The sequence below is a fragment of the Pithys albifrons genome, chromosome 11 (genome assembly GCF_047495875.1).
Source record: "Pithys albifrons albifrons isolate INPA30051 chromosome 11, PitAlb_v1, whole genome shotgun sequence".
NCBI lineage: Eukaryota > Metazoa > Chordata > Aves > Passeriformes > Thamnophilidae > Pithys > Pithys albifrons.
In genome coordinates, this window is record NC_092468.1 from 25,886,997 (window position 1) to 25,911,763 (window position 24,767).

At 48.4% G+C, this 24,767-nt stretch overlaps 1 protein-coding gene across 1 annotated transcript; it reads right to left on the bottom strand.

Annotated features, from left to right (window-relative positions):
* Positions 1-776: 776 nt before the first annotated feature.
* GMPS (guanine monophosphate synthase) lies at positions 777-23,068 on the bottom strand. Its single transcript, XM_071566839.1, has 16 exons — positions 22,950-23,068; positions 18,763-18,944; positions 16,728-16,842; positions 15,295-15,392; positions 14,213-14,316; positions 12,972-13,165; positions 12,535-12,700; positions 10,903-11,054; positions 10,371-10,544; positions 8,724-8,829; positions 7,630-7,745; positions 6,568-6,693; positions 5,461-5,576; positions 3,997-4,127; positions 2,098-2,270; positions 777-1,320 (listed from the first exon to the last, which is right to left on the bottom strand). Exons 1-16 carry the CDS (start codon positions 22,974-22,976, stop codon positions 1,219-1,221), a joined length of 2,082 nt encoding a protein of 693 aa, XP_071422940.1. The 5' UTR covers positions 22,977-23,068; the 3' UTR covers positions 777-1,218.
* Between the last annotated feature and the right edge of the window lie 1,699 nt (positions 23,069-24,767).

Genomic DNA, 24,767 nt, shown 5'->3' on the forward strand with positions numbered 1-24,767 from the left:
CTGAACAAAACTCAACTGCTTAAATCAGAACACCAGGGATAAGAGGGATGAGCCTGGATACACATTCCAGTTCTCTTGGGGAGGTCCCAGCAGGCACCCAGCAACCTGCTCAGATCAGACTCCAACTGTTCCTGGCAAAGGGCATGCTCAGGACTCGCAGGTGGATGGAAATGGCTTTGCCTCAAAACATCAGAAAAGCTCCATGTCCAAAGTATCCATCTCTCCAATTATTGCTTCACTACAAACAGCAGAACACGAGTGACAGGAGGGATCTACCGGATCAGGAAGTCACCCCTGATCCCAGGACTCCACACTAACAACTACTGTGACTTTACAGATCAAGCTAAGCACAACACATACCCAAAAAAATCCTGTAAAAGCAAATGTGTAGAAAATAAACTGTCATCAAGTCCAAGGAGAGCACGGGGCAGCAGGAGCAGAGGGGACACTGCACTGCTCTGGGGGCAAGCAGGACTCACAGGTCCAGTGGCTCTGCTGCTACAGCCCTGCCAGCTGCACTCCCAGTTTTACACTTCATCCACTCCCAGAGCACACAGGGACACTTCCCTGCCTGGAGTCTGCCATGAGCACACACACAGAGTGTGCTCACAGCTGTCACCACACACCCACCCGCCGAGCCGGGACAGACACACGGACAGAGGTGATGGCAGAGATTTCAGCATTGCTCAACATTATTGCCATGGGTCAAACAATATAGAACAAGTTAACAGTACACAACATACACAGTAACTCCACAACTCAACAGGGCCCACTACTCCATTTGGCAAAATATTTATTTATAATAAATCCGTTCGAAAGCAGTTGGTCACAAAGAATTCCTTTTACATGTTTAGGCTGTAACAATGCTTTTGGTAGAAGTAAATAAACTGTCTCTTTTTACACAGTGTACAAAACCAAAGAGACACCCCAATGACAGTAAAACACATGAGAAAGGGGAGAACTGGTAAGACAAAGGCAGAAGCAAGAGGGACCTGTCTGAGCCCGGCAGTGCTGCCATGGTTCTTTACCCGTACAATCCTCAGCCCCACGTCGGGATCATCCCCAGCACAGCTCTGAACTGCAGGATCCTGCTCCAGGATTGGAATCTGATGCGGTGTAGCAGCTCCAGTCACTCTTTCACAGTACTGCATGTCAACACTGGGAATGGTTTCTGATATGGTTTAGACTGCACACAGTACTTGGATAGAAAACAGTTAATTACTCCCACTCCGTAGTTCCTGGTGGCTTTGATGTCAAGTCATACATCACCCGAGAAATGCCAGGAATCTTCTTGATCTCTGCCACCATTTTTAACACAACCTGTTGTGGAGGGGAAAAAGAGTATCAGAAGAGAGTGTGGGAAACAGACCTGATGAAAATCAGCTGAGAAAAGCTCGAAGGAAAACTGCTCCCACTGGCTCTGACAGACACAGGGGAGGGGAGCCCATTGCCATTAGCAAATCACCCCCAGTTCACGGCCAGTTGAACCAAAACCTCTGGCTCAGGGTATCTGCAGGTGCATTTGGGACTTGCTGGGTTTTGGCACAGACTAAACCAGGCTGGGAATCACAAAACACGTCCCTCAAGGCAGCAGCTCTTCAGCTTCAGAGCTGTTTATTACAGTTCAGCAGAACACACTCTGCTGTGTGTTACCAAAGCTCTTGAAACTGGATATGGATAGTTTCCCAGAAAAAAGCAGCTTGAACCTGACTCCTAAATCCTTTTAGTGACCTAAAGAGCAAACAGGACACTGAGGTGTTAAAATCAGAAGTGTCAATCAAGGGCACTTCATTATGCAATTATTTCCAATTACTAATGCAAAAACTAATTCCAAAATCCCAGGAATGGCTGGGTATTCTCTTGCTGGTATTTCAGCTCAGCTCTGCTGGAAAGCCTTTGAGTTTGTCACACCCATCTGCCAGCTCCTCATTTTGTTAGTTTTTCCCCAAAACACCACAATATTCTGCCTAATGAATATCATGAAGGAATAAAAAAAGCAAGGAAATCAAATCAAGGCAAGAAAGAGAGAGAGGAAAATGACAATGAACCATCTACACGCCAAGCTGCTGCTGAAGGGGAGCCCAAAGGCCACGTTACCTCCTCTGGGACCTCGTTGCCAGGGGTGGCTGCGATGCCAGTCATGAAGTCACTGGTGATGAAGGGCCTGATGACCACAGACCTCTGGCAGGAGGGCTGTTTCTGCAGCGGGTCCCGGTCGAAGTGCAGCGGCGTCAGGATTATCGGCATCTGGCTGATCTTCCCGGCGTAACCTGCGCCAAACGGTTCCCCGGGGGGCATTACGTGGGTGGCACACACAGGGGGTACACAACTCCCACGTGTGCTTCAAATTCTGCACCAGGAGCTGCATCTACATCTTGGGGGATCCTCTCCCTACTGCTGTGACACCCCAGAGATCACAGTGGGGCATCACCAGAGCTCCTCAGTGCTGGAGGCACTGGCAGGCCCTGGCACAGGGTGGGCAGGCCCTGGCACAGGGCACAGGGTGGGCAGGCCCTGGCACAGGGTGGGCAGAGAAGCTGTGGCTGCCCCAGCCCTGGGAGTGCCCAAGGCCAGGCTGGACAGGGCTTGGAGCAGCCTGGGACAGTGGAAGGTGTCCCTGCCCAGGGCAGGGGTGGGACTGTGTGGTCTTTAAGGTCCCTTCCCATCCAAACCTTTCCATGATTCTATAAATTGCCAACTGAGATGATCCTCAACCTTTGCAGGCTTGCAGAGAAATCCCAGATAATCTGAGTTATCCCTCTAATTCACTGTGAGTCAACTGAAGATCCACTTTCCTTCCTACATAATGCAGCCATGGGGTTTTATCAATCACCACACCAAGCCAAATAAGAGTCATTCACAAATATCCCTTTGAAACATTCTATGAATAGTCTTTGAACTACTCTTTGAATAGTCTTTGAACTATTTAAGAGAAAGCTCTCCAGTATCCCCATGGCTGGTGGCTGACAGGTAACTCCAGACAATCATCTCTCACTTATTTCTTTCTAAATTATCTCCTCCTGAAAGTCACTACACAGCCCCCTAATTTGCCTCTTTCAATGATCCAGAGTCTGCCACTGAGGTGTGTGGCACTGACAGTGCTCAGCTCCCCCCTCTGCCAGCCTGGCCTGAGCTGCTGGCACAGGAGCCTTTGCACGAAATCAGAACTTCAGTCTTATTTTTAGGAGCAATTCATTCACACAAAGCCAAGTGTCACCAAAAGTTAGCAAGACACAGCTACAGCTTTACCAACACAGCCAACAGTGTTATCCTCAGCCTTCTGAGGTTAATTTTGTACAAATTCTGTTCAGACAGCCTTGCAAACTGAACATGGATTCTCAAAAAGACGTATCTGTTGTAACTTGATTTATACAAAATATAGGCAAGACTGAGGCAGTGCTTCCCACACTGATCACATCTCCACAGGTAATTAAGTTAAAAAATAAAGACTGCACCTCAGAACTCTTCATTCCCAGACTGGCTGTGCACCATATCCAGGGAACTCAACACTCCCTGGGTGTGCAGGTTTGGGTTGACAAACAGCTTTTACTTCAAGTTAAGAAACAGAAAAGCACCACAGGCAGGGAGCAGCATCATCACCACTGGAAACCTGCTATTTGGGCTCCCTTCTCACCACAAAAAAAACACTATTTAAAAACTGTGTCAAGTTTCTTTGGGTAAGTACTGAGGACTGAGATGAGCAGAGAGAAGGAATTCTGCTGAATTTTTAGCTGGCTGTCAGTACTTCCTGCTCAAGCTCACAGTGCAGTGAAGCACCACAGCTCTGGGCTTCATGGCATGCCAGAGGCAAGCCTCAGTTCCCCAAAATCCCCCAAAATTAATCCCAGGCTTCTACAACTTTGCCAAGAGTGTCCTCCCATTAGATGGCCACTTGTTTTGCAGATACTTGGCAGGTTACAGATTTTGACAGTGCCCCTGTAACTGTTGCCTTTAGGTTTGCAGGGATGTGACCCATGGGATAAGAGGAGCACCTACCAGACTCCCTGAGAATGTTGTGAGCCTCAAAGTCTGCTTGGCGTAAAGTGCTGAGGACTCCTGTGGTCAGGAACGTGGGGGTGACGTCTGTGGGGGGCTCCTTGACTGGGGGGCCAAACACATACACAACTCTGCAACACACAGGGTGGGGAAAGCACAGGTCACATCCACAGAATGGAACAAACTGCTCCAGACTGCAGTTACAGTGAGAAAATGGAAGCAAAAAGCAGCATAATATTTTATTTTACTTCCAGTTTCTAACAGGAACCCACCAAACCCCCCATTAAATACTAAACCTCAGTGTCAGTGAAGAGCTGTGTTTGCAGCACAGGGCACTAACACTACAGTTTATTATCTGCATGATTACACCTGTAATAAAATATGTTCTGCATTCAAAGCAGCCCCTCAGCTGCCTCTCATCAATCCCACTCCCTGTGTCTCAGCTGGAGCAGAGCACAGAGCAGAGTGTGGCACTGAGTGCCCCTCACAGATTTACTGCGACCGAGTCACACGAGGAGTTTGAATTTGTGGACACAAACCAAGAATATTTGACTTAAACCCCAAGCAGAAAACCAGGCAAGTTTACATTGTGTATTCTGGTTTGCAGTGCAAAGCCTGCAAGCACAGCTGGGCAGCAAACCAGCCCTGCCAGTGCCCTCCCCACTGTCCCTGCAAACACCCCTGGGAGAGCAGAGCCCCCAGGGCTGGGGGAGGCTCAGGGGGCAGCACCAGCTCCAGGAGAGCCCAAAGGAGTCAGTGATGCTGTAAAGTCAGCACACACCAAAACTGCCCAGGCAACCCTCATTTATACCCTCTCTTGTCCCCTCTGCATTTAATTTAACCAATTATACTGCAATTCAAGGTCTCACCTTTCAGAGTAATAGCTCTGTCAGTAGGTGTCACTTATGTGAGAAAATTAAGGCTTGCTGTAAGCAATTAGAAGCAGTTTCATCAGAAATCCCCCAGCCAGGCAAGGAGGATATGATTCTCCAGAGCTGATTTAATGTCTGAGCAGCTTCAGCTGCTGGGAGAAGTTATGGAATCAAGTAGGCAGAAAATGTATCCTCACAGAGAGCTCAATTGAGATCAAACTGCCCAGCTCTGGGGCTCTCCCTGTGCCATTAGAACTGCCATTCCCAAGTAAATCCCTTTGTGACACACAGCAAAATCAAACTGCAGGACAGCACAGCTCATCAGCAGGCTGGAGTCCTGCAGAAGAGATTTGCATAAGTTCTGTTGGATGTTGTCTAATCAAGTGCTCTAAAAATGAGCTATCACAGGCTGTCAAATTCTTTTCAAGCTAGAAATAAATCTGTATTTTGATTTATTGCATATTGTAACCTCTGTATGACACACCTGAACAATACATAAGAAAATAAATACTATAAACAGGAGAATGCCTGCACAAGCTAAACTTCCATATATTAATTAGCTGATTAAAAATAAAGGTAATTCAATACTTACCTGTTTATGTTGTGGCACATGCGTGGGATGAGCCTGGCAAGAAACATGAGGGACTCCCAGTGTGGGGCATCCTTGCTGGAGATGCCACAGACGTAGCTGTACGAGCGACAGTCACCCTGCAGGCACAGACAGTGAGAACTGCAGGGCAACTTCCCTGCCAAAACAACTCACAAACTTTCCTGTTCACCCTGCAGGTGACTGGGCCACTTGCTGGGCCAACATTTAGCAGACATTGAGCTGGTGAAGTCAGTGTGCTGGGAGATACTGAGGGGATGAGGAAACACAGAGCAAGGTGACAGAGGTAAGACTGTACAAAAGGAAAGACTCAGACTAAGGAAATATATATTTAAAAATATATAAAAGGAAAGATTCAGAATGGGAAGACTCATCTACACTGACCAGAGCAGAGGGATTGTGTGTTGCTATTTTTGTGACAAAGCACAGAAATGTGATGACATTGCAGCTTAAAACACTAACAAAAGGTGACTGCAAAGAGTCACAGAAGCCACACACAACACTAAGCAGTGACAATAAAATATATGTAACTCAATACTGATAGTGCAGAGAAAGGTTCTTTACAGCTGTGACTGCTCAGTCAGGAAAGCTTCCAAGCTCCTGCACACAATGGGAATGCCAGCTCAGCACTTGGTTTGTGTTTCTTGTCCCCAGAGGAGGGAAGGGGAAGGCAATGCTGGAGCTGCACAGTCCCAGGGTCCCCTGCACTGCCCCAGGCCTTCTCCTCCAAGCAGGAGGATCAGTCAATGCAGAAAGGTACAGCAAGGGGCAAAAAGCATTGTCCAAGGAGGGATTTGTAACCAACTTGGTCTGATAGTCCTGAGCCTTATCAGGGACAACAGGATGGCAGCAGAGGGCAATGGCACGGTGAGTGTTGTGAAGAAACTGCCTGTGAGTGCCCAGGAACTGCCTGTGAGTGCCCAGCATCACTGACAGAGGACAGCAGCATGGCTCTCACAGCCCTCTGGAGTTTATCTCCTCAATAAAGCTCTTTATTCCCACATCTTAAAGCAGTTCATGTGATGTTTCACCCCAGGCTGCCACCCCAGCAGGAGGGAGCTCCCAGAACAGCCCTGCAGTGCCTGCATTTACCTGCACTCCCACAGTTTTGATTGGTAGCAAGAAGGCATTCAGTGAATGTAGGCTTGTAATCTGCATCAGCTTCTCCTGGTCTTCCTCACTTGTGCAGGCCTTGACCCTCTGCAGCAACGTGTGTGGCTGTGAAGGATGCAGAGAAAGACACTGTCATTCCATAAAGCTCCCAAGCCCTCCAACAGAACTTGCACAGTGCAATTAAATTTGGTATTTAAGTAGCTGTTTGCTTAAATTTAGTCTGCATTTACCCCTTGGAACTATTTAAAAAACACCTTTAATTTGATAAGCACTTTTCTTGATTAGCCTGTACTTTAAGCTGAGACTCTCCATGGCCATGGGGGAGGCTCTTTTCCTTTGCTCATCCTCTTCCACAAAGATGGACTTTTCATTTTTGTTGCACTACAATTCCATGTTTTAGAAGAAAAGCAGGTGTAAATACTTGCCCTTCAGGATTTACCAAAAGGCTTTGGCAAGTTGTTTTGAACTCACACCTCAGAGCAGGGCCCTGTTAATGCCCCTTCACCTCCGAGTGAGCTCAGAGCAACCACACAGGTCACCACAGTTAAGAGATGTAGAATTTAAACATCACCAATTAACAACTCCAGGTTTTGGTCCAGGACACCTGGCAAGCACCAGTTCCTCATTCCTGCACTGTCACCTACACATTCACTGATTGTCTGTGTGCAAAACTAGAAAGCTGCATTTATTTCAGGGAGGGAAGACCTTTTGATTTGAAGTACCTCCAGGAACCTCATCTGCACAAAGTTTAACTACAACAAAACTTTTTTACTATCTGAAAGGTGAATTAAATTCCATTTTACAGAAACTGTTCAACACTTGCACCAGTCATGGCACTAAAGATTATTCCACTGTACTGCCCTGAACAGCTTCAAGTGAGTTGTACTGGGAGCCACCATTCCTTAAAGAGCACAAAGCAGTCACTTTAACCCTTCAGCAAATCAAACCTCACTGCAGGTCACTGCAGAACAATCCCTCTACTTCCACAGAACCACCACAGTCACACTACTTCTGTGCATAGCAAAATTTAGAGTTTCTGACCTTCTTCACACTCGCAGAAAAATCCGCAACTATTTTCAAAATGTTGTTTGTTTCTGGGAAGTCTTTGCACACATAAGGTTCTTCAGCACAGATCACTCTGATTGCCAGACCAGGACCTGCAAAGCAACGTTGAGAAAACATTACACTAATTAACAGCAGCTGATTTCCCCTTAGAAATGTGGAACAGGGGGTCAGTCACTGAGTAAGGGATTTTTTGCCACTGTACCTACAATTCAATTGTCCAAATACCCAACAAGACAAAAATGCCCAACCCACACACAATTTATTCCACAAGGACATTTCTGATTAATACAATTAGGCATTAATTTACATTTAAGCATTAACTGCTTACACCTTAAACGTGCTGGTGGTGCAATGAAGCAGTTTGTGGTGATGAAGTGGTGGCTGGAAATCCAAGAGGAACAGGAACCTGCTCCCTGCTTTTGCTGGGCAACTGGGAAGGACTCTGAGTGGAGTCTCTACTGTTTTTAAAGCCCCTCAAGGGCTGTTTGACCTTTTAGCTTATTAACAGAGAAGTGCAACGTGCTGGACAAGGCAGCAGACAGGTCCTTGCCCTCCCTGGGTGCTGCTGCACTGGCACTACCCTGTGCTCTGCCAGCTCCCAAACACGGGCAGAAAACATCCCCCTCCCAAAAGGACATGGACTTTGCTGTATTATCTACTTGGATGTTTTGTGGTGGAGAACTGGGGTTACTCTCCAGGCACTCATGTTAAAAGCAGCAAATGCCCCTTGGAAAGGCAGAGTCAGGCCATTATTCCAGGTAAGACACACGTGGCAGCTCAGGCAGATCTCACTGCACTTACTGAGCATTCCTGCTTTGGCTTCTACAACTGAAAAGGAACAAATGCAGCTAAAAAAGGCAAATTCAGTTACAACACTTTTATTAGGTGTATTTATTAAGCTGCTCAGAAATCTTTTCCTGAAGGAGGATCCTGCTGAAGTTAAAACCTAAATGGATTTTTGCAGTGTTTAGAGATCAGTTTTATACTCCCCCACACTGCAGGTTAAGCACCTGCTGAACAACACTGGTGTGACCCCCAGCCCTGCACTAACAGCACAGCCCAGCCCATACCTGGGAAGGGATGCCTGGAAACCAGCTCTTCAGGAAGGCCAAGTTCTCTTCCCAGCACTCGCACTTCATCCTTGTGAAAGTCTTTCAGTGGTTCTATTACTTTACCCTTTAAAAAAAAAAGAAAAGAAAAAAAAGGCAATTTACACTCCAGCTCAAGTGTTTAGGTTATGGCAGTCAAACTGGCCTGCTCCTCACAGCATCAGTGCCAAGGATTCCATAAACACCAGGAAGAAATCCCTTGTGAATGTGGGCTTTGTAACACAGCTGCAGCACAGGGAGAGCCAAGGAGCCTTCAGTCTGTGCCACCAGTACCCCTGTGCAGCAGGGCAGGCACAGCTGCAAGGGCAAACTGGCTGTCCTCACAAATTCAGACCCTCCTTGCCTTTGCTGGATAGTCAAACCAATCCAAAAGCCTTGAAAATTCTTAGTGCAGTGAGGAATATCAGAAATGTGGATCATTAGTTCTCTCCTGTGGGTGAGACTCTGATAACTGAGCACCTTCCACCAGGGCTGTTATGTGATCTCTCATGAGCTGGTTCTTTCTTACAGTATTTTGTCACAGTTAAGAGAACTAATGCCAGAAAAAGCAAATTAAGGCAGTCTCCTACATCTGCTTCACATGCTAATATTTAAGAGCTGTGCCCAGGAAAGGTGTTTAAAAAGCTTTTCCAGACTTCAGACTAAACACACCAACTGGGAGTAGCATCAAAGGGACAGGATCTGGGCAGCTTGGCTTAAGACAGTCCAACCCCTTGTGTTCCCATCACCTCCAAGCTCCTGGCTGTCACCCATGGATGTCCATTTGGGGCCATTTCAGAGAGAATTTGGGGTTCTTAAATTGCTAAGTGGCAAACAGTGTGTGCCACCAGCATGCTGCTGGCAGATCCCTCAACAGGGTACTACAAATGGGATGCAGAAGCTGCACAAGAACAGAAAGAACTCACCCTGGAGGTACCTGCAGGAACCATCCCTAGACTTCAACTCATTTTAAGTATGTTTTTCTCATTCCCTCTCAAGAGAGAATACTTTGCTCAAAGAGTTGAATGTTAGAAGAGGTTCAAGATAAGGAGAATTCTGTCCCTCTCTCAAAGAAGGAGCTGATTATCTTTTTCCTAAGCATTCTTTTTAAAGCACTGTTGTTGCTCTTGCCTGAATCCATGATGTGCCAGGTCTGGACTATCAGTACCTACAGTTTTCTCATTGACTTGAGTCCACAGAAGGAATGAGTGACCCATTTCACCATGGACTTCAGTTAAACCACAATAAAGTTGCCTGAGAAGCCTTGAATTGCTCTCCTGCTGAAGGCATTGGTATTTCTCTGCTTCCTCACCAAACATGGGCTTGTTTGGAGGGCTAAAGAGGAAACAGCTTTTGGTTTGCAGTTGAGAACATGATTGTTCACACTGCATGAACCCACCTCCAACCTCCTGACACCTCCCTGGGCGTGCAGTGCTGGACAATACCCAAACCACTCTGACTACTTGGGGAATGTGGAACTAAAAAACTGTAATAAATTGCAATATATCTCAGTAAAATCTCACAGGCCTCATCAGAACAGGGTCCCACCAGTGCAGGACAGTGACAGCAGAGCTTTCCACCTCTGGCCCTGAGGCTCCTGCAGCACCAGGGCCACCCATGCCCACGCACCTCCTCCCGCAGCTTCCGGATCAGCTCCGTGTCGTTGTGGTGGGTTTTGATCACCTCAGCTTTGCCACTGGCAACGAGGGAAGCACTTTCAATGAGATCAGGTCTGAGGGTTCCCTGAGCCAGGAAAACCTCCTCAGGTTTCAGGTTCATTTCTCCAATAACTTCATTGGCAATCTGTAGGATGAACAAAGAAAGTTCCAGTCTATTTTGGCTGTCCAAGGTCTAAAGGAGGGAACAGAGTGCCTGACACTGATACTGAGCTGGAGCAGCACAATCAGGAAGACAATTATGACACTCTCCCACTACTGAAATAGCCCTATAACCCCATATTTTGTTGCATAGAAAATGGAAAAAATGCCTTCAGATTACAGGAACATCAGTGCCTGGTAAATGCTCTCCCTGTAACCCACCAGTGGCTCCTGAGGTCACCCACAGCTCCCACGAGCACTGATGATGATTAACCACCCAGACAAGAAAGATGGATCCAGAAATCACATTTAAAAAGATCAACCAAACAACAAACACACATCACCTTCACAAAGGTGTCACCAATGATTTTCCTTTTCTCTTCAGGACTGGTGGTCATATTTAAGGTCTTGCTAATTCTTTTCCGTGGAGTTCTGTCCTCATCTGAGATGGGCAGAGTTGTGGTACCATTATAGAATGAGTGAGCTGCATTCACCACTGCAGGGAATGACAGGGATTTTTGGACAAAGTCAGTAAAGATTTGTATACAAGATTACAAAAAAGTAAGTTTCACTTTGTTGCTTTAAGAAAATAAAAATCACCCCAGACCTTTGACTACTAACTGCATTAAACAGGGCTGTTCAATACTTCAAGAATTACTTTTAACAGAAGCCTTTTATTTCTCTTATTAACCTATTCTTTTTTCATATTGTGCCAACCAGTTCAGTTCTTGCTTCTCTTCTTAGATTGTAATTTACTTGCTTTAAATAGTTTACAGGACAGTGTTTCCCCAAGGCCTTTCTGCAACTAAAATTAAATGATGCACTATTTATTCATGCTACATTATGCCTCTTAATTTGGAGAGGCTCTCAAGCAGAGATGAGCTGGGAGGCTCTCTGGCATCTTTACCAGCACTGAACTCCCTGACCTACAGAAGGAGCATTTGCAGCAAAGGGATTCCCTCAGTTTGTTCCCCTGGCTGCCTGCCACAGCCCAGGTTTATTGCTCCACACACTGCAAGAATAAGACATGGATTTTCCACCAAAAAAGTAAAGATAAAATAATTTTTTTTAAATAAATGTGTCTAGAACAAAGCTTAGACTTTGCTGCACTGTGTCAGGGCCAGGCCAGTGGAAAGAATTGCTCACCTAGTGCCACAATTCCTGGCCAAAACAAGGGAGAATCCCTAGACAACACACATTGCCCCAGGAACAATCAGCTATTACTCATTAAATTAGTCAGCCAGGCATCATAAAGCAGCTCTTGCTGTTTGCACAGATTTGTCTTCTCTGACCTCCTCATACTTGAGGTGCTAAAAAACCTCTGAACCTTCTCATCAGCCACATCAAGGCACTTTCTGCTCACTCATAATGAATTGCTTCATAGAATCACAGAATCTCATGATGTGGAAAAGACCTCTGAGATCACCGAGTCCAACCTGTGACCAATCACCACCTTGTTCTCCACAAGCTAGTCCAAAACCAACCAAAATGCACCTATTTAAAAGCAAGGAAAAATGCTTTGGAAAAAATGCTATGAAAACTTAATTCTGGCTGTAATAGCATTCATTCACCCAAATGAGCTCACACTTTAAAAAGAAAGAGATCCAGGATAAGAAATAAAGCCTCAAGCATTAATCAAAATACTGGAGAAAATGGAAATCCAGGGAGTTCTGCAGCAGCTGAACAGGATCACTCAGCCATCAGCAGAGAAGTGACTGAGGCACAAACCCACCTCTCTGCTGTGCCCCAACTGCAGAGACTGGGGCATACAACAAACTGCCCCATCAGATCAATTAAGGCTTAATATTTTAGGTTTGAGTTTTGTGAGTAGGTCCAGGTGGCTCCAAATTACCAATCCTGCTTTGGTAGGCAAAGTCTGAGAAGGCAAATCTCTAAACCAGCAGATGAGCTGTGGGTTCTGGGAGACCAGGCAGGTGCCTGTGGGTGCAGGGCACAGTGGCAGAGCTGTGGGGTACCTTTCACTTGGATGCCCAGCTTCCTGAGGGCCTCCTCCACGGCCTGGCTCTCCCTCTTGCGCATGAAGCCGTTGTCGATGTGCACGGCGATGACCTGCTCGCGGTTCAGCGCCCGGTTCAGCAGCGCGGTGCACACGGTGGAGTCCACCCCGCCGCTCAGCAGCACCTGGGCACAGGGACAGGGAAACACCCAAACTGGGCACGCTGCCCCTGGGCAAGTGTCAGCACACAATTCAGACACAGCCAGGAGGGGGAGAACAGCCAAGGACTCGGAAGGAGACGAGAAGTCAAACGATGTGTTGACCCAATGGCGTAACTTTTCTAAAGCTTGTTTAATGTATGACCCAAATCATGACAATTCTGCACCTTCCAAGTGAACCTGAGTAACTACCAGTGTTTCTGCAAATAAAGTTCCAGCTTCAGTTGAATGCACTCACCAGGACCTTTGAGGAGCCCACTTTCTCCTTGATGCTCTGGATGCACTGGAGCTCCCTGTTCTCCACCGTGAAGGTGCCACTGCACCCCGCAATGTCATAGAGGAAATTCTTCAGGATCATCTTCCCATTCACTGTGAGGCTCACCTCAGGGTGGAACTGTGCTCCATAGAGCTTTTTAGACTCGTTGGCTATGCCTTCATTGGTGCCAAGAGACGAGCAGGACAGAACAGAAATAAATCAATACCTTGGAAGTGAATGCAAACCCAAGTCAAGCATAACTGTTGGAGTGATTTACTCTTCCACCTCTGGGCACAAATCACCCATCAAAACTAAAGATTCTGGTTAAGAATTAGGAACAGGGGTACTGTTTTATAACTAGAACACACAATCCCTCAGAAACCAAGGAAAACACTGAGACAACCCAGAAAAACCACTGTGAAAACAGCAAACTGAAGACTTGACTTTTTCCCTCACCATGATGCCTCACCCAACCCTATGCCAAGCCACACTGACCCAGCTGCAGCCAAGTGCCCTGTCTGATTTAGGAGCTCTATCTTCAGACCTTTCATTTTAATGAAAGGCTTCCAATACCCAGGTGAATACTCAGATCTTATTAAATGGCTCAGCACACTCAGGATCTCTCCAGGGCTCCCATCTCTGAGGAAAGAGACTCCAGGGGGCTGTGTGGGATTCAGTAATTCCAGTGGCTTTCAAACCCCAAATTCTAAGGTCCTACATTTTCCTGTGACAATCTGTGTGTGCTGTTAGAGCCCTGCTTTCAGTACCTACATTATTCTTGCTCAGTTGAACATTCATGCAATATTAAATAACAAGTTAATCAATGTTTAATAATTAATTAAACAGTGTTTGACTTGTGCTGTTACAGTGCAAAACCCAAACCCCACTCACACCACAGTGTCTCCATCCCCTGCCCCAAGGGCACAGGGTATTTTAGTTCAAAGACAAACAACACTTGCATACTTTAAAATAACATAAACTGTATAAACAATGTTAACTCTTACTTAAACCACATTTAAATCAGGACTATTCCTTTTCAAGTATTTTTATTGTCACGATAGCACAACACACAAACACACAAGAAATGGTTAAAACCAATTCATTTTTTGGCAATTAAATAACAAGAGATATTATTCTGCTCCAGTGTGGTTTTAACTCCTGTCTGCCATAATTCTTTCCTTTAACCAACATTACCAAAGACAATTTCAGGAGACAATAAATACCTGCTATAATGTTCCCAGACTGTGCCACCACTTTGAATCCATCAGCTACTTTATCCACACTATCTCCATGAGTGAGGAGGACGAGCTCTTCCTTCTGAAGGCCCCTAAACAAGGAATAAAAACTGGAATCAGCTCAAGAAAGAACAGACATTTAACTCCCTGCCATTCCAAGGGAAGTCCTGAGGGATTCCAGGAAAAGCTCATCTCTATTGACCAGGGCATTTGAAATATGTGCAGGATTTCCCTCCCAGGAACATCCACCTCCAACTCCAAGATGCTTCCCCTGGAAGCTGTTTAAGTTCCTGTACAACACACACTTCAGGCAAGAGGGAATTCATCTTAATTCTGAAGGGTTTGGGTTTTTTTTCCTTATAAACATCCCAATATTGAAATATCCCCTCTTGGACATGTGGAGCCATCTGGAGTCAACCAGATCCTGCTTTTTATTTCAACAAAGTCAATTTTCTCGTTGCAAACTGTGTTTTCAGGACAGTTTGGGCACCTTTAGGCAGGGTATGAAGTTCTGCAGGAGCCCAGTAGAGGGAAGTTAATAAAACTGGAACACCAGGTATAAGGAAACTGCCAGACTTTTACAAGGAACTTGAGAGGCACCGACAAACTACCAAGAAGTCTAATTCTGGTTTTATAAAAACATCACAAAGAAATTTCTAAGGAAGGCAGAAAATGAATGGGTTTGGAAATTCTAAGACCTTTCCAACACTGGGTGGGTGCCAACCAATACAAGAGCATTGCACAGCAGGAGACAGGAGCTTAACACAAATATTCTCAGGGCATGGTACATTTTACAGGGTCTCAGTGAAGACTTTCTGCTTTGAAGTAAGGCAGTTACACATCTATTTGCTTGGAGATTGTGTATTTCTTGAGAACTTTTGCCTAAGTATTTGTTTCAATGAGCAACCTGCTCACTCGTGACCACACCTGTACAAGTTGTATTAGAAATGATCAGCTAAATATTGATGCAATGTCACTCTTTCCTTTAAAAACAGCATTCCTCTCACCCAGACACCCCTTTCCAGACAGGTATTCCCAACGTGGCTGTGATAACTTGCAATGTGTCTGACCTGAAGAGTGAGCAGGTGTTATCCAGAGTGATGCTGAACACGCCGTCCTCTCGCACACTCTTCTTGTGCACTGTGCCCCCAAACACCTTGTTCATCATCTGCAAAGCAAGAACACTGCATGGAAAAGCACCACACAATCTGCTGCCACTGCACACTCAGCCTGCCTATGACTGACAACAGCTCTCTAAAACATACCAAGCCAGTTTGTCATTATTACACTCATTATGTCTCCCAAAATTACAAGAATTCTCCTAAAAATTGGTCACTGCTCTGTACTGGGCTCAGTCCCCTCTGCCAGCATGGCTGGGGACAACTGCCACACACAACAAGCAGAAATCCACAGCAGCCAACAGGCAGAGGTTTGCAGAATAATGTACATTCCACAGTTACACCCACTTCTCCCATACAGGGCTGCTCTGCAAACCAGCTGTGGCCACGTCAAAAACCTGCATTTATTCCCCCAGTTTTATTCTGTGACTCTTAATAATCCTTGCTGTATCAAAGTAGCACAATTCTCAACAAGTTCTTTCTTTCTCCAGCCTCACTGTGTTGTTTGCAGTTGGGTATTTCCATCTTAGACTTCAGAAAGCTCAAACCAAAGATTTTTTTCCCTTTCAAATACAACTGTCGACTTAATGTTTTGAGAGTTCCAATCACTTTAATTTTCAGAGACTTAAAGCTTGGGTTTAGACTCAGTTTGATATTGTACCTACTGCTCTGCACTGTTATAATGAAGCAGCAGTGCATTAATAGACACACTTGGTTAATTACCCCAAGGTCAGCCCTAATGAACTCCTCTGGTGGTTTTCAATTTGCCATTTTGAGGTTCATTTTAATATTACACACGTTTCCTTTCAGGCCAGGGAGTCCCAACATGGTTTCCCCCATTACTGGCCTTTCCAAAGGAGTTTTTCCAGCCATTATTCAGCACCTCTTAACCACTAACCCTGGAAAAATCCAAGATGCACAAGCAGAAGGAATAAATCTAATCCAGCCCTTGTCTCCTTCAAGTTTGGATCACTGCAGGACCACCAGTGAGTCCAAGGGTAAAGAGCTGGGGCTGTTTCCTTTCTGGGGGGTGAGGGAGTGTTAAACACTCTAAGAACTATGGTAGAACATTGCATGCTTCAAACACCAATGCTCTTCCTTCCATGAGGGGAACACTTTCCAGTACCAACTGGACAGAACTAATTAGTGACTGACAGGTTGTATTTATTATGACAAAAAAAAAAAGGAGTGTGGAACTCAGAACAAAACCAGTCATGCCATTGATCATGGACTGGTCTGGGTTGGAAGGGACCTTAAATCCCACCCAGTGCCACCCCTGCCATGGGCAGGGACATCCCCCACCAGCCCAGGGTGCTCCAAGCCCTGTCCAGCCTGGCCTGGGACATTCCAGGGGATTAAGGGTTCTGTGACTATCCCAACTGCACCTGCATGCCATAGCAGATTCCAAGCACTGGTTTTCCTATTGTAAATATGGCTGGGTCAAACCATGGTGCATCTTCTGCATATACTGAGTTTGGTCCTCCAGATATGATGATAGCTCTGCAGAGGAAACAAAGAAAACATTAAGGATGCTGTTTATTTAAAATCTCTTTATTTGCTTCAAGTTCTGACATTATCTCACATCACTCTCTGAACTTCCTACACTATAATCCACATTTTAACACAGATATCCAAACATGTACCCCTGCTATGCTATAGCTTACCACAGAGCTATTGCCTCAGTTCAAACAAAGCCAAGTAGAAACCATCCTAACAAGTGCCTGTGTTTTACATTCCTCATAGCCAAGCATCAGCAAGGTGGCTGGGACAGAGTGTTAGAATTAAGATATAGATTTATACTTCAGGAAGTCTGTGACATCTGGAGCAGAGCTGCAGTCAAAACACACTCCCAAATTTCTAAGTCTGCTGAAAAATGTCCCCCAATCCATTCTGATTACCCAGAGGTGGCATTAGCAACAGGTTGTGCATGACAAGTCTAACACATGCCAGCAGGTACAGTTTGAAGTTGATACTTCACACTGTGCAAGAAAATTAAACCATTTCAAAGGGGAAGGGAGGGTTTTTGCAAACCATAATGATTTACAAGATCATGAACTGCAGAAGCACCAGTTGGGCAACACTTTTGGCCTCAGCCTGGGATGAACCAGGGCTGTACCAGACCTTGGACTCACGTACTGTTTATTCCACAGAGAACATCAAACTTGTTATTCAGAGCCAGAGAAACAAAACTGAGCAAGTGAGAGGTTGCATAAATGGGATTAAATGTACCTAACAAAGCTTTCCTCCAGCATCAGTCAGAGTTTGCCAAGCAGGGGCTGACAAAACCCACTTTCTCTGGTTTTGAGCAGCAGAATCAGGCACTGTGCTGACAACACCTGCACCACCAACAGGAACAACCAGGTAGGAACAAGCCCTGTCCCCAGTGTCCCCTGCAGCCACACAGGTTCCCCCAGCACAGAGCTGGATCTCCCTGCAGCCCAACTCCACCTCCCTTGTCCCAGGCAGGACAGGGATGGATTTGGAAGAGGCAGCATTTATTTCTCTGTGTGCTGGGACCTGCAGGTGAGCTGTGGAACAAGGACACAGCTGACACAGGGACAGCCTCACACTGAACCATCCTGACAACCTGGACCTGCTGTCCATGCCCAGGCACTTCTGCTCAGGCTGGAGACACCATGAATTTCCTAAACTCCAGGAAGAGCCTGACCACTCTCCATGCCTGGTGGTATCACTGCTTCCAATAACTCCGTGTGCAGAAGCCTGTGCTGAAGTGCCACTATGTACAGAACACTATTTAATATTAACTAGAATCACAGAATCTCCTGAGTTGGCCTGTTCTGGTGCCCAGCCACCCTCTGGGGGAAGAACCTTTGTCCAATATCCAACCTAACCTCCCTGACACAGCTCCAGCCTTCCCTGGGCTTCTAGGAAGGAATTATCATAGAATTGATTGGGTTGGAAAAGACCCCTGAGATCATCAAGTCCAACCCTTGGTCCAACTCCAGTCCCTTTACCAGATCATGGCACTCAGTGCCACAGCCAAGCTCAGTTTAAAAACCTTCAGGGATGGGGAATCCACCCCCTCTCTGGGCAGCCCATTCCAATGCCTGAGCACTCTCTCTGCAAAGAATTTTTTTCTGCTCTCCAACTCCAATTTCCCCTGGCAGAGCTTGAGCCCATTGTGCCCCGTTGTCCTATTGCTGAGTGCCTGGGAGAAGTTCCCCCAGTTTAGCAGGTGAAACAGTAAGATCACCTCAACTTTTGCAGATACAGATTTAAAATGCAACCTCTTGAACTACACTTGGAACGTGGAAGGAAGAAGGCAATGAGAAGCACACACACAGCGTGCATCGTTGGTGGGTGCCCAGCATGCCTCAGGTGGAGCAGCGAGGTGGGGTCAGCACAGCCCTGCAGGCCGTGCCCAGGAGCCCCCCAGCCTAGGAGGGGGGCAGGACGTACCGGAATCCCTGCTCCCGGATGGCGAAGGCGGGCGTCTCCAGCGGGAAGATCTCGGACTGCACGAAGAGCTCTCGGACGCGCCGGTCGATGACCTTGCCGTACTGCGCGCCGGCGTCCAGGATGACCACGGCCCCCTCGTAGTGGTGCTGCCCATCCTTGAGCTCTGCCCCGGCGTTCTCGGGCTGTGAACGGCACCACGTCAGCACTGCCACAAACCACACACCCAGCAGGGCTTCAAAGGGCCTTGGGGACCGTCGAGCCCAACCTCGGGGGGCACCGTCGAGCCCAACCTCGGGGGGCACCGTCGAGCCCAACCTCGGGGGGGCACCGTCGAGCCCAACCTCGGGGGGGCACCGTCGAGCCCAACCTCGGGGGGGCACCGTCGAGCCCAACCTCGGGGGGGCACCGTCGAGCCCAACCACGAGCCCAACACCAGCGCATTCACCTCAAACCTCACCCTTGAGTACCATTTCCACATTTCTCAAACACTCCCAGGGATGGGGACTCCACCACTGCCCTGGGCAGCCTGTTCCAGTGCTTGACAACCCTCTCCATAAAGAACTTTTTCCCAATATCCAATCTAAACCTCCCCTGGCTTTCCAGTGACACACTGCAGACCGCAGACTAAGTCAGGTCTCTTCAACAACTAACATCTGCAAAGCTTTGCTAATTAGCTGATGCTAATTTATGATCAAAATGATAAAGACTAGCCAAGAAACTTCTAAACAAAAAAAATCCTCAAGTTTATGAGGAACATCAGATGTACTGGCAAGATAAAGGGGTTGGACATCAGCACATCCCAACCCTGCCAAGCAGCCACACAAACACAACATCCCCATCCCCCAAACCAAACAGGGCACAAATTAGGGAAGAAAAATGCTAATAAGCTAATGAAGGCAGAGCTTTCCATAAATAAGAGCTCATATGCTCTGCTCACCATCTGCAGCCACTCCAGCTTTTTCTCTTTCCAGTTCCCATGAAACCCAGCACAGCCCATGGTAACTGAGAGCATGTGCCTTTTTGTCAAGCAAAAGAGCTCTAAGTCAGAAGGAAAATGTTTTCCTCACAGGCTGAACTTTCACTCAACATTACCTCCTGGAGAGAATAAAAAGGAGAAATTGAGAACAAATGTCGCTGCTAAATCATTTTTTATAAAATCTGCACTCAAGCAGACTGTACAACAGAACAAAGCACTGGTTCTCTCAGAGCCCATCACGTCTGAATTGGTTGGCCAACTCCAGCTAAATCTGAAAGAGGGCTGAAAAACACAAGGACAAGTTTCTTTTCTTAAAAAAAAAAACAAAAAAGAAGAGGCAGCTATTCCATGGAAGTGTCCTTAATGGAGGGTCTTCAAGGAAGAATGAACACAACCACAGTCTAAGACACCAAGAAATTCATGCAGAAAAAAACTTGCTGCTTGAAGAAATTACTTACTTTGGGGTGTTTTTCTCATAACTTAAAGCTTACACTGTTTCCTTGCCAATGCAGTTTGATGAAGGAAAAACTGGGAAGGTTTTACTTCAGAAAATCAGCCTCCAAACACAATTTGGAGCTTCATCACAGGGCACTCTGGAGGGCACCATCCTGCTGGGCCACAATTCCCCAGCAAAGGCTGCTCTGAGCTTTATTCCTCATCTACCACAAGACAGCTCAGGTAACACACTAGACACTCCTGAAGTTTACAGGCACTGGAAGAGGTTTATCTCCATTAAAAGACAGAAGCAGGAAGAAAAAAGTAGTTCTAGATCCCTCAAAAGCCTAAATCCAGGCTACAATCAGACACATAATTTCTGTCCTTTAGCTCACAGCCAAGTGTGTCTGACAGGGAGCTCTTGGTGACTTTTAGTCTTGGGTCACACACCAAAAAGAGCATGTGTTGGAGGAGAACAGACTTCAGCAGCAGGGCCCTTCAAACCACCAGTCAGATGGAGACAGGCCACCAGAACTGTCCTCCCTTTCCGTGGGTGGGAGGAAATCACTTTTAGAGAGACTCTGGGTGTTTTCATCTCTCAGTTTCTAAATTAGCACCTCTTGTGAGAAAGACCAACATCCTACTCCCTTCCTGAGTCTATCTTGGGGCAAACACCATTCCTTGCAGAGTTATTTTTCTATTTAAAGTCTTTAATTGTTTCAGAGCTGTAAGTTCAGACAAGCAGAATCAAAAGGAGGTTCAGGTCTGAAGAGAGCCCAACAACTCTACCATAAATCACAGGGAAAAGAGGAAGGAGGAAAGTCAGGACAGGCTCTGCCTTTCCTTGTTTAAAGGCACAGTTCTAAGGCGAGGGATTTTGAACCCAAATTTAACAAGGGAAACTTCATTTAATAAAATCCAAAAGGGAACAGATGCTGTTAACGTGCAGCCAACATGGCAGTTGAGCCTTGTACACCACATGTCTGCCAGGAGGGAGATTAGGAGGACAGCAGCCAGCCCAGCTCCTGCAGGGCCGGGGCTTATGGGGCCAGCACCTCTTCCCACTGGGGACTGGCCAGGCTCTAATAAAAGCTCTTTTTCCCCTCAGCAGAGGAGTAACTAGAGTTCCCTGTCTTCTGGCCTGTGTTCACAAAAATCTGGAAAACTTGCTGGTTTTGAGACCTTCTGTGGCAGCTGCTCCAACAGCTGCCCGAGGCAGCCCAAGCACGGGGGGCTGGGGGCACCCAGAGCTGATGTCCTGAGGGTGGGACTGGAAACAGGGTGGAACTTGTGCACACCAAGAGAAAAAAGGGGGGGAAGTCTTTATTCAGCTAATTCAAATCACAAATCACCCTGAAAACCACAGTGCTCTGTCCCTCAGACCCGGGACGTGGCACCGAGGTCCAAGTGCCACCTGAACCGCGTGGCCACAGCCGGGTCAGGGTCAGCCTCCTTCCCTCATGTCAGCTCCACCACAGAAACTCTGGGACACTAAAACCTTCCACCACTGCTGGAGGTTTTCCGTGTCAAACCCAAGCGATTCTGAGTTCTGCAATGAGCTGCCACCAGGCTTGCATCACCAACTAAGGACACCCCAAACCTCACTCCTCACACATGTACCTTTAACCCAAGTCTGCAGGTTCCTAACAACCACTTGTGCAGAATCAGGGAATTTTTTGGCATTTCACACACCCACATGCTCACAGGATGCTCATTAATGCAATTTATAAACCACTATGCAGAACAGTCACATTCTGGCACCAAGAAGCAGCAGAGCCCAGTCTGCAGCTGTGGCTCCTCTGTCCAAGTTCTGAGCTTTCACCCACACCAATAACTCAGGACAAGCCTAAACCAGGTGCTTTAAACTCACATTTTCAAGCCAGCACAGGTTTTACAAGAGTTTAATTGTTTCCCTCTGGTACTAAAATTAAGCAGGTCTAAAAACACTCGCTCATACTTCAAAGTATAACAGGAAAGTCATTCCCTCGAACTCAGCCCACCCCCAAGACCAGGAGAGGAGCTCCCAGCCCGTTATCCCAGGGAAGCTTTAACAGGTACAGGTGCCATGCACGTGTCCATGGGCTGGGCTGACCCAGCCCTGTGGAAACCGCTCTGTCCTCTCCATCACCCCTTCCCTGGACAGCTGGATGGTGGAGGATGAGCCATGAGCGCCACATCCCACCAGGAGCCCCGGCCAGGGACGGAGGTTGTGTCCGTGCCTGGGGAAAAGCGCGATAGGAAACTTAAGCAGAGCTCAACTGAGAACTCAAAAAGCCCTTCGGAGTCACGTCTTCTGGCAAACCAGATGAAGAGCCAGCACAGGGAGAGCAGGAGCCCCGCAGAGCAGCCCTTGTGTCCATGGCCTGCTAAAAGCGTGGCAGGAAACTTCCACGAGGACCAGCTGAGCACCCAAACCCCGAGCACTCAGAGCCGAGTGGATAAAACGCCTGCGAGGAGGGTTTGTCCCGCTACCGACACAGCTCGCAGGGCTCGGGTAAGGAGCGGAATTACCGAGGGAAGCCCCGAGTTCCTGCCGGAGCCACCGGGGCACGCGGCCCGGGAGCCACCGGGGCCACACGCGGGGCCGGGGGAGGCTCGGCCGAGCGGGGTCCGGACCCCGGCCCGGCCCAGCCCAGCCCAGCCCAGCCCGCCCGGAGGGACCCCCAGCCCGGCACAGGCCGCAGAGGCCGCCCCTGCCCGGGGAATCAGCTCATTAACCAGCGCCGGTACCCCCGAGCCCCCAGCCCCGCAGGGCCCCCGGTCCGGCCACACTGACCTTGGTGTCCCCGTTGCACAGGGCCATGGGGGCGGCGGCAGCGAAGAAAGGGCCGCTCGGAGCCGCGGCCGCCGCGCCGCGATGAGCTAATGCCGCCCGCGGGAGGAGGAGCAGCCCCGGCCCGGCCGGCGGAAGGGGAGGAGCGGGGAGGGACAGGGCGGGGATGGAGCGGGGCAGGATGGGGATGGGGATGGAGATGGAGCAGGCAGGAGCGCGGACGGCATGGGGATGGAGCGGGGATGGAGCAGCATGGGAATGGAGCGGGGATGGAGCGGGACAGGATGGGGATGGAGCGGAGATGGAGCAGGCAGGAGCGCGGACGGAATGGGGATGGAGCGGGGATGGAGCGGGGATGGGGCTGGAGCAACATGGGGACGGAGCGGGGATGGAGCAGCATGGGGATGGAGCGGGGATGGAGCGGAGATGGAGCAGGCAGGAGCGCGGACGGCATGGGGATGGAGCGGGGCAGGATGGGGATGGAGCGGGGACACGGCGGGGGCAGGATGAGGATGGAGCGGGGACACGGCGGGGGCAGGATGAGGATGGAAGTGGAGACACGGCGCGGGCAAGATGGGGATGGGAGCGGGGACAGCGGGAGCAGGATGGGGATGGAGAGGGGGATCAGGATGAGGATGGGGAGCAGGGACACAGTGTAGTCGAAATGGGGATGGGGAGCTTACAGCAATGGACCATTTTTGTTCCAAATGTTTTTTTTTAATATTCTAGGGTTTTTTTCGGGGGGTGGGATTAGGGGGGCATCATTCTTTCACAGCTCTATTTACACTGTCATTCTATTTACAGTCACACAACAATTAGTCTGTTAGAAACACATTTTGTGTCTCGTTTTCCTTCTGTTTCTAGTGCTTGAATTGTTCTTCCATTCCTGCGTTTTTTTAAATTCCTGAAAGAACAGGATGTGGTTAAAGCTTCGTGATACAGTTGGTTGGAGCTTTGTGGTATGATGTTTCCTCCTCCCTGCACTGTCCCTCTGCTCCTGTGCCCTGTGCTCCACGTGAGCCCCACAGCCCAGACAGGGGTCCTGCTGCTGTTCCTGTGCCCTGTGCTCCATGTGAGCCCCACGGCCCAGACAGGGGTCCTGCTGCTGTTGCTGTGCCCTGTGCTCCATGTGAGCCCCACAGCCCAGACAGGGGTCCTGCTGCTGTTCCTGTGCCCTGTGCTCTACATGAGCCCCACAGCCCAGACAGGGGTCCTGCTGCTGTTCCTGTGCCCTGTGCTCCACGTGAGCCCCACGGCCCAGACAGGGGTCCTGCTGCTGTTCCTGTGCCCTGTGCTCCATGTGAGCCCCACGGCCCAGACAGGGGTCCTGCTGCTGTTCCTGTGCCCTGTGCTCCTTGTGAGCCCCACGGCCACCCCCATCCCAGACAGGGGTCCTGCTGCTGTTGCTGTGCCCTGTGCTCCATGTGAGCCCCACGGCCCAGACAGGGGTCCTGCTGCTGCCCCCCGAACAGCACAGACCCAACACACCAGAATCCCAGAGTGGGTCAGGCTGGCAGGGCCCACAGTGGGTCATCTGTTTTCCCTTCCCTGCTCCAGCAGGGTCATCACAGAGCACAGAGAACAGGGTTGTGTCCAGATGGTGCTGGAGTATCCCCAGTGAGGAGACTCCACACCCTCTCTGCTCTCTGTCCAGTGCTGGGTCACTGCACAGGAACAAGTTCTCCCTCCTGTCCACGTGGCACTCCCTGGGCATCAGTTGCTGCCCATTCCTCTTGTGCCATTGCTGGGCCCCCAAGCAGAGCCTGGTCCGTGCTCTGCCCCCTCCCTGCAGGCACTGCCAGCCATGGGGAGGTCCCTCTC

What these genes read in the sequence shown, in the direction of transcription:
- GMPS (XM_071566839.1), bottom strand. Translation starts at nt 22,976, where the DNA reads ATGGCCCTGTGCAACGGGGACACCAAG. An exon ending in AACACCTGCTCACTCTTCAG is followed by an intron (nt 14,317 to 15,294) that starts GTCAGACACATT and finishes TTCCTTGTTTAG; the next exon opens with GGGCCTTCAGAAGGAAGAGC. An exon ending in GCAACGAGGTCCCAGAGGAG is followed by an intron (nt 1,321 to 2,097) that starts GTAACGTGGCCT and finishes CCTCCACAACAG; the next exon opens with GTTGTGTTAAAAATGGTGGC.